At 39.5% G+C, this 15,582-nt stretch overlaps 1 protein-coding gene across 2 annotated transcripts in view; it reads left to right on the top strand.

Annotated features, from left to right (window-relative positions):
* The window catches only part of UACA (uveal autoantigen with coiled-coil domains and ankyrin repeats), a 94,137-nt gene that overhangs the window by 52,376 nt on the left and 26,179 nt on the right, over window positions 1-15,582 (top strand). For both annotated transcript variants that reach the window (XM_049613814.1, XM_049613815.1), the window contains exons 3-8: window positions 3,066-3,154; window positions 6,094-6,158; window positions 6,927-6,984; window positions 10,650-10,720; window positions 10,820-10,926; window positions 14,181-14,362. In XM_049613814.1, coding sequence (XP_049469771.1) covers window positions 3,066-3,154; window positions 6,094-6,158; window positions 6,927-6,984; window positions 10,650-10,720; window positions 10,820-10,926; window positions 14,181-14,362 — 572 coding nt within the window. The remainder of the gene's footprint in view (window positions 1-3,065; window positions 3,155-6,093; window positions 6,159-6,926; window positions 6,985-10,649; window positions 10,721-10,819; window positions 10,927-14,180; window positions 14,363-15,582) is intronic.

Genomic DNA, 15,582 nt, shown 5'->3' with positions numbered 1-15,582 from the left:
GAGCCCCATGTTGGGCTCTGTACTGACAGCTCAGAGCCTGGAGCCTGCTTTGGATTCTGTGTCTTTGGATTCTGTGTCTTTCTGCCCCTACCCTGCTCTGTCTCTCTGTCTCTCTCAAAAAATAAACACTGAAAAAATAAATAAATAAAAAAAGACAGCTTAAAGTTGATTTTTTTATATTGAAAAAGAGTATTTCTATAAACTAATTTTTCAGATTTCCTTTACGACTCTTTGTATACAAGTTAGTGATCGATATGTCTTCTTTCTGAAGTGTGCTATTTATACCACATCTGCATTAATAATGCATTGTAGATTTGTTGTGAATTCTGCCCTTTGGTACATCATCAGTGTAATGTTGATCTGTTTTTCCTTTTTTTTTTTTTAAAGTTTATTTATTTATTTTGAGAGAGAGAGAGAAAGAGAGAGAACGAGTGAGCAAGGGAGAGAGAGAGAGGGAGAGAGAGAATCCCAAACAGGCAGAGCCCAACACAGGCCTCGGAAACTCACGAACCATGAGATCATGACCTGAGCCAAGATGAAGAGTTGGATGCTTAACCGACTGAGCCACCCAGGCGCCCCAGTTGATTTATCTTGAAGAAAGAAGTCTTCCAAATTTTTGAGCTAAGAAAGGAAAACAAACAAAAAAATGTTCCCTCCAAGATTGTTGGGAGACTAAAAATGTTTGCTTGAAGGAAATTACCGTTCCTCAAAAGGTTCTAATGGTGCATTGCACAGTATAATTCCCTACTTTGGTATTGAAAAGAGATTTATAATCTTATAGATTTATAGTGGAATTTAATTCCACTGTAAGGAGAACTTATCTGATTCCTGTGAACACCGTATTCCTTTAATCAGAAATATCTCTGTCTCTCGAATTCAAATTGTACACAAACCTCCTTTATTTTACTTACTAGTGCTTGGTGTCTGGTTTGCATTTACATCCATCACAAGGGGTGCCTGGGTGGCTCAGTCGGTTGAGCGGCTGACTTCTGCTCAGGTCATGATCTCGCGGTCTGTGAGTTCGAGCCCCGCGTCAGCCTCTGTGCTGACAGCTCGGAGCCTGGAGCCTGTTACCGATTCTGTGTCTCCCTCTCTCTGACCCTCCCCCGTTCATGCTCTGTCTCTCTCTGTCTCAAAAATAAACAAACGTTAAAAAAAAAATAATAAATAAAATAAATCCATCATAATAATACTAGTTGAGACACATGACGGAGTGTTGTAATATCTGGAAGTGAATTTGCAACCTATCTCCAGATTTTGTCTCTGAGCATTTATTTTTTTTTAAAGTTTGTTTATTTAAGAGAGAGACAGCATGAGTGGGGAAGGGGCAAAGAGCGAGAGCGAAAGCGAGCGAGAGAGAAAGAGAGAGAGAATCCCCAAAGTGCAGAGCCTAATACAGGGCTCGAACTCATGAACTGTGAGATCATGACCTGAGCTGAAATCAAGAGTTGGTTGCTTAACCAACCGAGCCACCCAAGCGCGACTCCAGGCATTTAATTATTCAAATATTTGAGGGCCTGTCATCTGTCTGGTACTTAAATTGTTCTGGGGAATGTAATAGGAAGCAAAACAGACAAAAATCCCTGCTTTTGTTGAGTTTATACTTGAGTAGGAGGAGAGTGACAGATTATAAAGAAAGACTGTAAAGAAAATAAATCTTGAATTTGTGTATTAGATAATACGTAGTTCTCCATAGAATAAAGGCTGGGATTGGGGAAGTAGGCATACTAAGGCTTCAGGGAATGGGGAATCATAGACATTTTAGATGACGTGGTTATGGAAGACCCCCCTTTTTTTTTTTTTTTTTTTAATTTTTTTTTTTCAACGTTTTTTATTTATTTTTGGGACAGAGAGAGACAGAGCATGAACGAGGGAGGGGCAGAGAGAGAGGGAGACACAGAATCGGAAACAGGCTCCAGGCTCCGAGCCATCAGCCCAGAGCCTGACGCGGGGCTCGAACTCACAGACCGCGAGATCGTGACCTGGCTGAAGTCGGACGCTTAACCGACTGCGCCACCCAGGCGCCCCGGAAGACCCCTTTTGAGAGCGTGTTCAGAGTTTGTCTGTATCCAGGCACCTGGCAGAGAGCTTGCACATCCTTATCTTCTGGCATCTTCACAGTGGTTATTGTCCTTATTTAGGGTTCAGTTCTATGTTGACCCGATTTCAACATCCTTTGCTAGCAAGTCCTATTGTGTTTACCTACCAGTTTGGATTTGGTGGAGTATAGTCAGTCAGTCGCTGTCTGTTCTTACTGCGCCCCAAAGATTTTTGTACAGGTTGGTTGGTTAATAAAGTGTTAGATGATCAAAGAAACAATGGGATATTTTCCACTGTATCTGGAATACTTGATGATCTAAAGTAAGTTTTTTAAGCAGCCTTTACTTGCCTTATTAGGAAGCTTGTGCCGTTATGCCTGTTTGTGTTAAACTTTGCCCAGTCATACAGGTCTGTGAACAAAAGGAAGAATGGGTGGTAGTTGTTGGTACTTTCGGGGAAGATGACTTTTATGGCTTTCCAAGCGTTGCTTGGTTTGTTGTCCTGAAGGCTTTTCTCTGCAAGGTTTAATTTGATAATTCTAAAGAGAAGGATTAAGTGTTTTAACACTTTGGCCTGAGCATTCTGCGATAACTTGAGTTGTCTTGGCAGTTTCAGTATATTTGAAACTAAGCAAAATAATCTGATAGAAAATTTTCCATGCATCTATCAGAGTTCTAGCACCAGTGCCTTCGCTACTGAATAATAAACTGTAGAGTTAGCGGTATTATTGTGTACATTTTCTATTATTAAGACTGTTGAACATTGGAATATTCCATTGGTTCTAAGGAGCTATTTCTAGGACGTTTTGGCTCCTTATGTAAATTTGGGTTCAAATTAGTTTTTCGGTAATAAGTGATAGGTTTCTTTTTCTGACATAAAATATATAGGTGTTTTCATGTAGCCTTTAAAACGTGTGTGTGTGTGTGTGTGTGTGTGTGTGTGTTGAATAAAAGGTGACGTTGATGTAACATTTAAGCTGACATTTAGTAGTTTCTGTGCATAACAAATATTTTCTTTTTGTTTAGCTTCCATGTTGTGGCCTCAAAAGGGAATCTTGAATGTTTGAATGCCATCCTTATCCATGGAGTTGATATTACAGCCACTGACACTGCAGGTGGGTTTGCCTCCATAGTCAGTTGTGCAACGAAAAGAGAGGACAAGCCTTGTCCACTGCTCATGTCCTTAATCAGACCCGAATGTGACTTAAAAAGAGAAGTCCTTAATTTTCTCTTTTTAAACAGGTAAGAAAAAGTTTACTTCTGAGGTATCGTCGATGGGAAGAGGCGAAGTACAGGGAAGTGCGGAGACAGGGTTGCTGAACTGAAGTCAAGTGCTGGTCTTGGTAGTGTTCCGGAATCCTAAAATTTCAGGTTTTGAAGGACCTTTAGGGGCCATTTAGATTCTACTCCCGTAGCCTCGAGTATATGAATTCTTGCTGTCATGCGGTGGTTCAGCGTTGGGTTGAACATCTCTCGTGACGGGGAACTAACGGCCTCATGACAACGACAGCGTTACCGCTAATGATCATAACAAGGAGAGCTGCCACTCACATCACCCGCTACTCTGCTGAGCACACGAACACGTGCCAGCTCATTCTGTCCTCACACCATCCCAGGGAGGCTGTGAGGCACTGAGCCATTCACTGACTTGCCCAGGGTCCTTCAATGGATGAGCTGTGACCGGAGTCTGTGCTTTTCACCATTATGCCGTGCAAGGAAGCCTGTGCTGTATTTGGTTAGCTACATTGAGAAAAAAAATTTTTTTGTAGACAGTTTGAAGTCTGGTTCTTTCTGTGCCTTCTGCTTACATGTAGTCGTACCCATGTCTGTCTTTCAAACTCATACAGCCTAAGTTTGTCTGCACATCACAGGATAGACGTTTAAGCATGTGAAGATAGCCATTGTCTTTCTTCGATGCGCACGCTGGTTTTCTCAGGATGACCGCTCTCCGTTCTCTCGACAGCTTATTTCTCTGCAGTTCTACTTTTGTTATTCAATAAATATAGGAGGTGACCTAGAACAGAGAATTTCCTTAACAACTTTCATATTTTATCCTGTGGTTCCGTGTATAGACAAATACGTTACAGTTAAACCAGCATCGTGTTTAGAAATGGAAGGGAGGCAGAGGGATAGAGAGATCTCAATGAGTTAGTGAGGAAGATCTTCACCTAAAGATGTGTCAGATTCTAAATCGAAGAACAAACTCTATCTGCCACCTCTGAACGAACAGAAGAATATGTTAATTATTTACAAAAGCATTCCATTGGTGTGGAGGAATATTTAGCTTTAGAAATTTCAGACTAACCGTGTATCTCTTTAGAACTCTTTAGACTTTATTTAGATATTGTGCTGATTCTCATTCAAACAAGCATCTTTCTTATGTATTGTCTGCGTTCTTTCCGCTCTGGGTATTTTTGCCTAGTGGCCGATCTAGTGACATTTGCCCTCCCGCCTTCAGAGAAGATAGGTTCAGATGCTTTCCCAGGCTCAGCAGACATCATCTCATGTGCAGCATTCCAGCCTACTCTGCTTCAACTCTTTGTCTTTTGTTTTTGCTGTTGTCCAGTTATACTTTTTTTTACTTTGGTTTAGTATTTTTCTCCATCGAGTTGTCCAGTCCACAGGGTAAGGACCTTTTCTCGTTTGCTGTCACATTGTCAGTTGTAGTCCAGATGTGGATATTGGATAACAATTCAATTCCAAAGTGGTATGTATTTTATCTTAACTCCTTGATTTGTTACCAGTACAAACGTAGGTGAAAGATAGCCAGATTTCAAGTTAGTGTGGTTTGGGTTTTGAGGTATTTGTGACCCAGGTCTTACCAGGTAGGCATTCATAGTGTAATTCATCGTGTTGGGTGTGATTCATAGTGTTGTGCTTTAGATTTTGATGTTTCCTTAATTTGTTTACTCTGTCCTCTCAAGTGGCTGGATTTGGATTTGGCTAAGGAAATACCTACCTGACATTTTTATCTGATCAAGTTTCTATGGCAGTTTGTTGAGTACCAGGGACTGTCACCACTGTGCCTTCCCCCACCGTCCCACTCCATACTCTCTCTTACTTGCCATGTAAATGTGACAGTTTTTCTTGTCAATTTTCGCAGTGTAAAAGCTCTAGGAAGCTTGTCCATGAACAGTAACAAATTGAAATTTGAAATCATCACATCTGTCTTATTTGTAATTCGAGGATGTTTAGGTGTGGATGAGTATGTTGTACCTGTACCTGTTTAAAGACCCGGACTCACTGCTAATTTGTTCTGGATCAGTATTCAGAGTTAATCTTTCAGATGATAATTTCCTTTAAAATTGCACATTTAATAAAAAAAATTGTGTATCTGAGAGAGAGAAGGAGAGAGAGCAGGAGGGGCAGAGAGAGTGAGAGAGAGAGAATCCCAAGCAGGCTCCACGCTGTTAGCGCAGAGCCCGATGTGGGGCTTGATCTCCCAAACCGTGAGATCATGACCTGAGATCACGAGTCGGACACTTAACCAACTGAGCCACCGAGGCACCCCTAAATTTTCACATTTAATACACATTATATTTGAGAGACATTATTTTCACATTATTTTCAGAGCCACAGTCCTAATGAACTTTGAATTTTAGTTGAAAATTAGTTTCTTTGATTTAGGTCTCTTAACTTCTTGCACTTTAGTGTCCACACTGCCTGTTTGGAATTATTATGAGAAATCTAGGTATGTTTCTCACTCTTCTGTCTCCATTCTCTTTTTCTCTTTCTCTTCCTCTCCCTCCCTCCCTTCTTTTCTGTGCCAACTTAACTTACTTACTCTGTCTCAGGCACTACTGTGGATATTGGAGATACAGTGATGACTATGGCCAAGTTCTTGCTCTTTATGGATTTATAGGTTTAATTTTTCTTCCCCCCTTCATGGTGTTGGTGTGTATATTATCTCTTATTAAAATATCGACCTGAGTGAAAGCGTGATAAGTTCAGTGTCCTGTCAACTAACGTTGGAAAAATGAGTCCCATTTCTTTGGAAAATTCACGCGTGAAGGAAATAACCCTTCGTGGATGTCTTTAATTCTTTCTTTTCTAGGAAGAAATGCTCTTCACCTGGCTGCAAAGTATGGGCATGCGTTGTGTCTACAAAAACTTCTACAGGTAGTAAAAGTGGTTAATACTTCAGCTTTATTATTTTGACTACAAATAATAGACGTGTCTTCAATGTGTTTTTGGAATTTGAGATCAAAGAAAATAGTGGGCTAATTTTGACTTACGTAATATCTTTCCCATCGTTTGTGAAAGAACGTGAACAATAAAGAGCAGAAACTCTGAGGGAAGTGAATCGCATAACTCGGTGTATTAAAAATAAATAACAAAGGCTTGACCTTCCTGTTGACATTAGCTGGAGACTGGAGTTTTCTGTTGTCTAGGCTGTGACATAAAGTGATACGACATAGGCTCTATATGTTTCTATATAAACATCAGGCACTTAGACTATATGATATGAATGCCTTTAGTTAAACTTGTAGTCAAGCAGTCACAGAATTCCTTGAACTAGTGGGAAAGGGTCCCACCATACATTTCCATAAACGTTGTTGCCATGAAGTTTCACAGCAGACCTCCTTTGTTTTTCCTGATTCAGTTCAAATTTTAACTCTTGGTGAGAAAAACACCCAAACAATAACAGTCTCTGCATCCCATGCTATTATAATGTACCATATGTTTTCCTGTTTGGTGAAAAACTCAACTTTACAGTATGATGTTATTTGTTTCATGTCAAAATATTTAGTGGCTTGTCTAGTAGACGTTTAGTTTTTTTTGATAAATGGAATATTTTAAGATTAAATAACAGCTGTTCATTTGAGTCTAGATATTTAACTGTAAAGTAAAACCCTCCCAGATGACTGAGTTTCTGTGTTTTAACAGTACAATTGTCCCACTGAGCATGTAGACCTTCAGGGGAGAACCGCGCTTCATGACGCAGGTGAGCGAAGGTTGCGCTTGGACAGAAGCAATTATTTGTTGAAACGGCTAGGCGTTTAAATTAATTTCAAAGTTTTAACGTATACGTTTGTATAATTCGCGGAGAAACAACATTATGAAGTTTTTGTTTATGCAGATGTGAAATTTATTTGATTGTACAGCTTAAAAAGATTCAGCCAACGTTTCCAGGCTAGTTTGCTAGATATCCAAAGTCCAAAGATAAATAAACCATGATCTGCTGTCAAGGAGCTCCAGGCACCGTGTGTGTGTGTGTGTGTGTGTGTGTGTGTGTGTGACGAGAGGAGCAGGGAAACTGGTAGGAGAAATGGGAAGATGACTTTTCCTTTTCTTAAAAACTACTTTTTACCTAATTAGCATGTCTGAGCATCATTTTTCTCATCTGCAAAATGAAGTTAATACTACCAGTAAGTGGTTTTAATTAAATCATAAATAGTGCCTGGCATGTAGTAATTTCTTAATTAATGGTGGTGATATCTGTTGGTTTAGGTCTCAGTGCTGATTTTCATGTTTCTATAATGTGCTGTTTTTTTTAAAAAGATTTGTACTAGTAATTTCACAGAGTTTATTATGCATACTTACGGATCTCAGTTTATCTGCATTATTCTTTAGGTGTCTTCAAGGCAAAGGTTAAGTACGAAAGTATTTTTGGAATGTTCAACAGTCTGACCTCTGGCCTGACTCTTAAGTCTGACATTCCTACATTTTGTTGGAAGGCCAAAGGAAAGAAAAATAGCTACCTTCTCTCTTCATGTTTATGGAATATCTGCAGTAGAGGAAAGTGGTCTGAATGAAAAATGCAATAAACTGCAAATTTCCTTCAAACTTTGGTATCTTTTAGTTTTTTAAATAGTTTTTTAAACGTTTATTTATTTTGGGAGACAGAGTGTGAGCGGGGGAGGGGAAGGGAGAGAGGGAGACACAGAATCCGAAGCAGGCTCTGGGCTCCAAGCCTGTCAGTACGGAGCCCTACGTGGGGCCAGAACCCACGAAGCGTGGGATTATGACCTGGGCCCAAGTCAGACGTTCAACCGACTGAGCCACCCAGGTGCCCCTTTTTTTTAGTTTTTAAAAACATTTTATGTGCTTTAGGATAGTTTAATTTTTTACGCGATGATTTTTTTTTCTTTTATTTTTGTATAAGATGGTGGTACTTGCAAAGCATTTTCACATACATTGTCAGTTGAGCCTCTCAATGATGCCTATGTGGTTTTTGGTCTTGAGGAGAAATGTCTTATCCATTGTTCTCTACAGGCCCTAGCTCCGCCTTCTGGGAGGTTCTTCCTTGTCCATTATTCTCTAGGGTCACAGATAAATTGCACAGCAGAGAACATGTCCTCTGTAGAGGCAGCTTAAGGGCTAGAACAATCATGGGTGTTAGCAGACTGGGCTTCCAGGACCTTGCGTAGTACGGTTCCTATAAAGCCTTGGTGGACTTTCTGGTTTATTCATCACCAGCTACTTCCATACGTTTGTCTTCGAAGTTGTTTTCTGGACATAAAGTTCTTAAGCCTCCTTTATTTCTTGTCCTTATTTGTAGGCTCACGATTCCCTGCCTCATTTAATGGCTGCCACCTTAAAGCCATCTGAAATCATACTCTTGAATGGGATTATAGTATCCTTAAGATGTTGTTTATTCCAAGACTAGATTTTTTTTTTCTTTTCTCCTTATTGGGAAGTCCTTGAGAAAATCTGTGACCAACAATAGTTTATATCTTGCTGTTTGATATAAACAGTTGGCTTCCCCACATCTCTGAGGTCCCAGCTATCTAGATGCTCTCTATTCCCTTTTATCTCTGTTCATAAACCGGCTGAGTCTTGCTTGACCTCATCTCTTTCTTGTAAATACCTCACCAAAAGTAGTAAGCAGCTGCCAACACGCACCAAAATTTTGGTTCTTTTCTATTGCTTCACTTAGAAGGGCTCCATAGACACACGGTACCCCTTCTGTAGTCACCTGGAAAGGCTCCCTAGCCACATGATATGCTTCTATCATGGATAATAGCTCTTTCAAATGTTTTGCCACAGCATGAGAAAAATCACAAGACCTCTAGCCTGAAATATGTTTATTCGCCACCTAGTGTCCAGCCACTAAGCCAGTGCCATGTCGTTTAGGTATTTGTTGTAATAGCACCTAACTCCTGATAGCAGTTTTTGTCTTAGTTAGGGCTAAGACTAGGCTGCTGTGACAAAGGCACCATAACATAACAGTGGCTTAAAAAAAACGACAATCTAGCAATTGCTTTCTCTCGTGTCATAGTCCTGGTGTTCAGATTGGCTTGTGCCTCTGTACCATATGGTCATTCAGGGACCCAGATGTCTTCCACTTTGCAGTTCTGCTGTTGCCTAGGGTGTTGTCCTCATCTATAAGGCTGAAGCTGATAGCAGGCACTTGTGTTTTCCTGCTAACAGGAAGGGGAAAGATCACGGAGGAATGTACAAACCACACTTTTAAGCCCTAGAGCAAGAAAGTAGCACACGTCACTCCTGTCACATTCCGCTGGTGAGATCTAATGCACGTGGCCATGCCCACATGCAAAGAAGTCTGGGAACTGTGGTCTCCAGGTGAGCTCCCATGCTCCCAGCACGACTTTATCACCATGGAAGAAAGGGTGACCACAGTTTGATGAACAGCTGCCACTCTCCACCATAGCACCTTTAGTACTGACTTTCCTGGTTCACCATATTGTAATTCTGGACTTTGCTATGCTTTTTACACTTTTTCATTCTTACTTTTAATTGGGCCCGAATGGTTGTTAATTTTATAATTCCTGAATTAATGTATTCAGCTTCAATTTATCTCTTTTTTTTAAGACTGATTTTGTATTTTATATAAAAGGCTTGCTGGATTAAAGACAGCAGAAATGAAATTTACTTGATTTTCTTATATTTGGTTTTATTCTGTTTAATTTAACACACACACATACACACACACACACACAAGAATGCTGACTTTGTACTTTTTGTGGGTAATAGTCTAGTCTTGACTCCTAATAAATACTCATGGGGAGTATTTGTTAATAATAATATAAAAACTTTTAATAAAAACTCATGGGGAGTTGAAACACAATCCTATTTTTATGAAGTTAACAATAATTTTCTTTCTAATACAAATAATGAACTCCAGTGTTGGTCAGAGGAGAAGCAGTGTGTGGTTTTGTAATAGAATTTTTAGGAAAGTGACTCTGCTTTGCATCATTAAAGGCAGACATTGCAGTCTCTGCTTTTAAAAGGAAATATGAATTATGAGTCAAACCTTATTTACTGTGACTCTTCTATAAACAACTGAATATGATTCATTGAAAAAATAATTGAGCTCACCCTTCAAGGATTAAGCCACATTTAAGAATACATTCTAAGTAGAAAATTTATTTTTATTTCCCATGTTTACCTGTAGGGTAGCAGCATATTGTCTTCTGCAGGGTGACAATATTCCTTAGTCCCAATACATTATACAACATTTATGAAATGATCTTGTCTAATCCATTTTCAGAGAGAAAATGGGTACTTGTACTAAACTGAGAGCAGCTGACGTGAAGCTCGGTAGTTTAGAAATGGAAGAACTTACGCCTTTTATGGACGTAGCAAAGCACCATGTGTCTTACCACCAGATGTTCACCATTTATTATTTTCCTCTGTTCCTCAAAGCCATGGCCGACTGTCCCTCTAGCATTCAGCTGCTTTGTGACCACGGGGCCTCAGTGAATGCCAAAGATGTAGTAAGTCAGTTTATATTCTCATTTCAATCCAAGTATTCTGCCTTTTATGCTTTGGGAGATTTGTTGTCCTGATGCTGTTTTATTTTTCTTGTTGCTTAGGATGGGCGGACACCACTGGTTCTGGCCACTCAGATGTGTAGGCCAACAATTTGTCAAATGCTGATAGATAAAGGGGCGGATATTAATTCCAGAGACAAACAAAACAGGTAACCCTTTTATCACAGCTCTGCAGACTCCAGCTGGATTTGCAGCGACTCTGAAACTCTGCCGCTGTGCCTTGGCCTTTCCACTCCCCCTTAGATCTCCCCTTCCTTGGAATTAGCACCCACTTCTTTTTTTTCCCCCTTTTTTCCCCAGAGTCTAATGAAGGAAGGAGAGGGAAATAGGGGAAGATGACAGGGTAAATGTGGAATACAAGCAGTGATTGGAGCCTGTGTTCAGGTCAGAAAACTGAAGAAGAGGAATCATGTCCCACTTATTGATTTTATTTTTACTTTATTTTTTTTAAGAATTTTTATTTATTTATTATTTATTTATTTATTTTGAGAGAGAGAGAGAGAGAGAGAGAGCGAGAGCGGGGGTGGGGTAGAGAGAGAGGGAGAGAAAGAGAATCCCAAGCAGGCTCTGCACTGTCAGCACGGAGCCTGATGAGGGGCTCGATACCACAAACTGCAAGATCATGACCTGAGCCGAAATCAAGAGTCATTTGCTTAACTGACTGAGCCACCAAGCACCGCCCCTATTTTAAAGTCTTCTTAAGTTTCTCAAGTTCTATATATGAGTGAAAACAGATCTTTCTCTGACTTATTTCACTTAGCATCATACCCTCCGGTTCCATCCACGTTGCTGCAAATGGCAGGACTTCATTCTTTCTCATTGCCAAGTAGTATTCCACTGTATATATAAACCACATCTTCTGTATCCATCTGTCGGTGGATGGACATTTAGGCTCTTTCCATAATTTGACTATTGTTGAAAGCGCTGCTGTAAACATTGGGGTACATGTGCCCCTATGCGTCAGCACTCCTGTATCCTTTGGATAAATTCCCAGTAGTGCTATTGCTGGGTTGTAGGGTAGTTCTGTTTTTAATTTTTTGAGGAACCACCACACTGGTTTCCAGAGGGGCTGCTGTTAGCCAACTTGACAATAAATTAGGTTTAAAATAAATAAACAAACAAACATTAAAAAAAATTAATGATGCACCATCAAAAAAAAAAAAAAAAAGAATAAAATTTAAAAACAAAACAAAAAAAAAAAAAAAAAAGTTTTAAAACAATTTTCAATGAGAAATGTGCTCAAATAAGATATGGGGGAGAGGAATAAAAAATTACATCTACAGTCTGCTTCTTCGTTAGTGAATCTTTTGAGAGCAAAGGTTCTTGGGTGTCCTGGAGCTTGCCGTTTTTCTCTATAGACTTCCCCAACGTGCTCCCTCTCCTTACCCCGCCTGGGCATAGTGCTGTCTCCTTCTCTGAAACCGAGTTCCTTTCTGTACCCTGAGGTTCCCTGCATTTATTTTTGCTTCTGTGTCCAATGTCATTTCTGTCTGTAATTCTGTCTGTAATTCCCTTTCTGTCTGTAATTCTCCATTTCCCCTCCTGTAGGTCTAGTGTGTGGTGGCACTGCATTAATTCTCATGTTCATGGTCACGCTTCTGACAACGAAGTATCTGAAATGCATCCCATCCCCTAGTTGAAGCATTACAATAATTTATAACAAATTTTTGGCGTTTTGTAAATGATGACTGGTAAAATTTTTGCTTTCGTTTGACTTAGTTTTATTCCTCTAAACATGTATCCTGTTTTTTGTATTTCATTAGAGGCAGATAAGTATAATAAAATAGTCTTTAGATGTCAGATTTTATAGTTCTACTTGTTTGTATTGTTCAGACCTCTCAAAGGAGGAAATTCTTAAGCAATTAAATCATTAATGTGATTATTAAGGAAGTGGCTTTTTTGCATTACTTTGTTTTTGCAGATACTATAATCTGGTTCTAAGTATGACTAAGAACACTTGGTTTAAAAATAAAGTTTAGGATCAGAGAGGGATGATCTGGTTGATCCATGTTATTATTATTTTTTAATCTTATATTTTCCCAAGCACTTGAATGTCTCTGTCTCTCTCTGTCTCTCTCTGTCTCTCTCTCTCTCTCTCTCTCACACACACACACACACAGAGTAAGGTAGGGCAATGTGTATTAAATAGGCTAGGTAGCAGATGGCTTTAAAAATAAATTAAAATCTTAGTTTCTGACACTCTGTATTTCTTTATTTTCCTGTCTTATCTATAACATTTTTTTTCCCTAATTAAAAAAAAAAAACAACTTTGTTGGTGCCTGGTGGATATAAAATTGTATTCCAGCAACTACTGGGGAGTGAGAAGAGAAACAGAGTATACATAGAATAAGGCAAGAGTCCCATTTCCTTACAAAATCCAACGTTCACAGTCAAAGACAGTGTTAGACATAGGATAAGTCACTCCATTTCGTTATGTTTTAGTTTCCTCAGCAGTAAAACTAGGAATGGGACAAAATAATTTCCAGCGTCCTTCCACATCTCCATGATGATTCAGTTGTGTAATTACATTATTACTATTTGCAAAGGGTTTCGGTGCTAATGATCGTATTACGGTGGTCCATGATAATGGGGATAGTTGAGGAAGGTTTATAGAGGAGGCAGGTTTTGAAATTAAGTGTGAGGATGCGAAGGTCCCCGGTTAGGAGAAGGCAAGCTCTTCCAAGGAGAGAAATCAGGACGGGAATCTGATTCTTGTTTTGGAGTAGAAGGGACGCTGTGAAGAGGTTTGCATGATACAAGGTTCAGTTCATGAAGGGACTCGCATAGCGTGGGTTTATAGCTGTGGGTTTTGAATGGATGGGTGACAGTATCCGTTTTGGAAGATTTTGCGGTGAGTTCGGCAGCGGCAGCAACAAATGTATGTGTGGTGATGTGAGGTTTTCAGTTCTGCAAACTAAGACACACAGCAAATGTTTTTGTAAATGTGATGAAGTTAAAATAGAAGCTAAATCTATGAAATAAAATCGGTATGTATAACAAGTATGACTTTTTAAAGTAATACCTATTCTTTTTTTTTTTTTAAGTTCCTTTATTTTTTTTAAAGGCGGTGGGGGGGGGGGGGGGGGGGGGGGGAGAGAGAGAGTGAGAGAGAGAGAGAGAGAGAGAGAATCTTAAGAGAGAGAGAGAGAGAGAGAGAGAGAGAGAGAGAGAATCCCGAGCAGGCTCTGCACTGTCATTGCAGAGCCTGATGCGGGACTCAAACTCATGAACCGTGCGATATAACCTGAGCCGAAACCAAGAGTCGGACGCTTAACTGACTGAACCACCCAAGCGCCCCTAATAAGTAATACTTATTCTTTAAGAAGGGAGCCCCTGGAAGGTTTCTGAAATATCTTCTTGGATCTCTCTCAAGGTCTTTTGTGCCTCTTGTCTTCTCTTTTAGAACTGCTCTCATGCTAGGTTGTGAGTATGGTTGTAAAGATGCTGTGGAAGTCTTAATCAAAAATGGTGCTGATGTAAGCTTGCTGGATGCCCTGGGCCATGACAGCTCTTACTATGCAAGAATTGGTGACAACCTGGACATCCTAAGTTTACTGAAGACCGCATCGGAAAATACCAACAAAGGTAGGTAGCAAAGTAACGAGAAATGTCTAGCTTAATAAAGAGCAGCCTTGAAAGATTTAGATGGTGGAGCCACGGTTTGTAAGAAGCAAAACCTTGCTTCATGATGCACGTCATTGGTCTGTCTCCCTCTGTTCCGCAGCTTTGCGTATTTGATTTTAGCAGTCACGTGTTTGGAGCAGTGTGTTTGGGGCATATATTGGCCAGTTGATTGAGTAAACCCCGTTCTGTGGAGTAAGTTCAATGAGGAGACAGAGCCAAATCAAGTGCGTTTTACTAGTATATACGTATTTTTTTTGATGAGGAGGGCTGTAGCGCTGACCTTTTCTACTTAAAAAGTTTTAAAGAAAGAATCCTTGTTTAAACATGTATATAAAATATTCAACCAATATTTATCAGATACCTGTACCAAGTATTTCTCTATCTTTATGAAAGAGAAATTGGGAAATACAGAAAAGCACAACAAGTAGAATTAGTTACTCATCCTACCATTGAAGACTCCTTATTACTATTTTGAGGAATAGCCTTTCAGTCTTTTGCCCATGCGTAAAATTAAGCTCACTTACAGTGAGCTGCAGGTTGTTTTTTGTGTAATAAATGTTGAAGAGTTTGCCCTCCTAGATAAACATTTTGTCTATATTGTGGTTTTTATTAATGCATAAAATTCCACATATGTTCTTTAATATTTTTTTTTTTTTTGAGAGAGACAGACAGAGCATGAGTGAGGAAGGGGCAAAGAGAGAGAGGGAGACACAGAATCCAAAGCAGGCTCCAGGCTCTGAGCTGTCAGCACAGAGCCCGATGCGGGGCTTGAACTCATGAACCATAAGATCATGCCCTGAGCTGAAGTCGGATGCCTAACCGACTGAGCCACCCAGGTGCCCCTAAAATTCCATATATTTAAGTTTAATTTAATTAAGCAATTTTCTGTATGTGTCATTTAAGTTTATAGTTTTTGCTAATATGCGTAACAATTCAGTGACTGTCATTATGCATAAATGTTTTAGCATATTTTTATAAGTCTTAGGATCAGTTCCTAGAAATTGAATCATGGGTCTCAGGATATACACATTTCTCTAAGCTTTTGATATATATTGACAAATTACCTTCCAATTTAAAAGTGTTTAAAATTTCGTATTTTGCAATTGCCTCCACTTCCTAGCATTGAATATTATCTACCTGGACATAGTCATAGCAAAAAAAAAAAAAAAAAAAAAAAAAAA

This window comes from Panthera uncia (assembly GCF_023721935.1).
Source record: "Panthera uncia isolate 11264 chromosome B3 unlocalized genomic scaffold, Puncia_PCG_1.0 HiC_scaffold_1, whole genome shotgun sequence".
NCBI lineage: Eukaryota > Metazoa > Chordata > Mammalia > Carnivora > Felidae > Panthera > Panthera uncia.
Note: the sequence above shows the minus strand (reverse complement) of the source record. Positions and strands in the feature narration are given on the sequence as shown.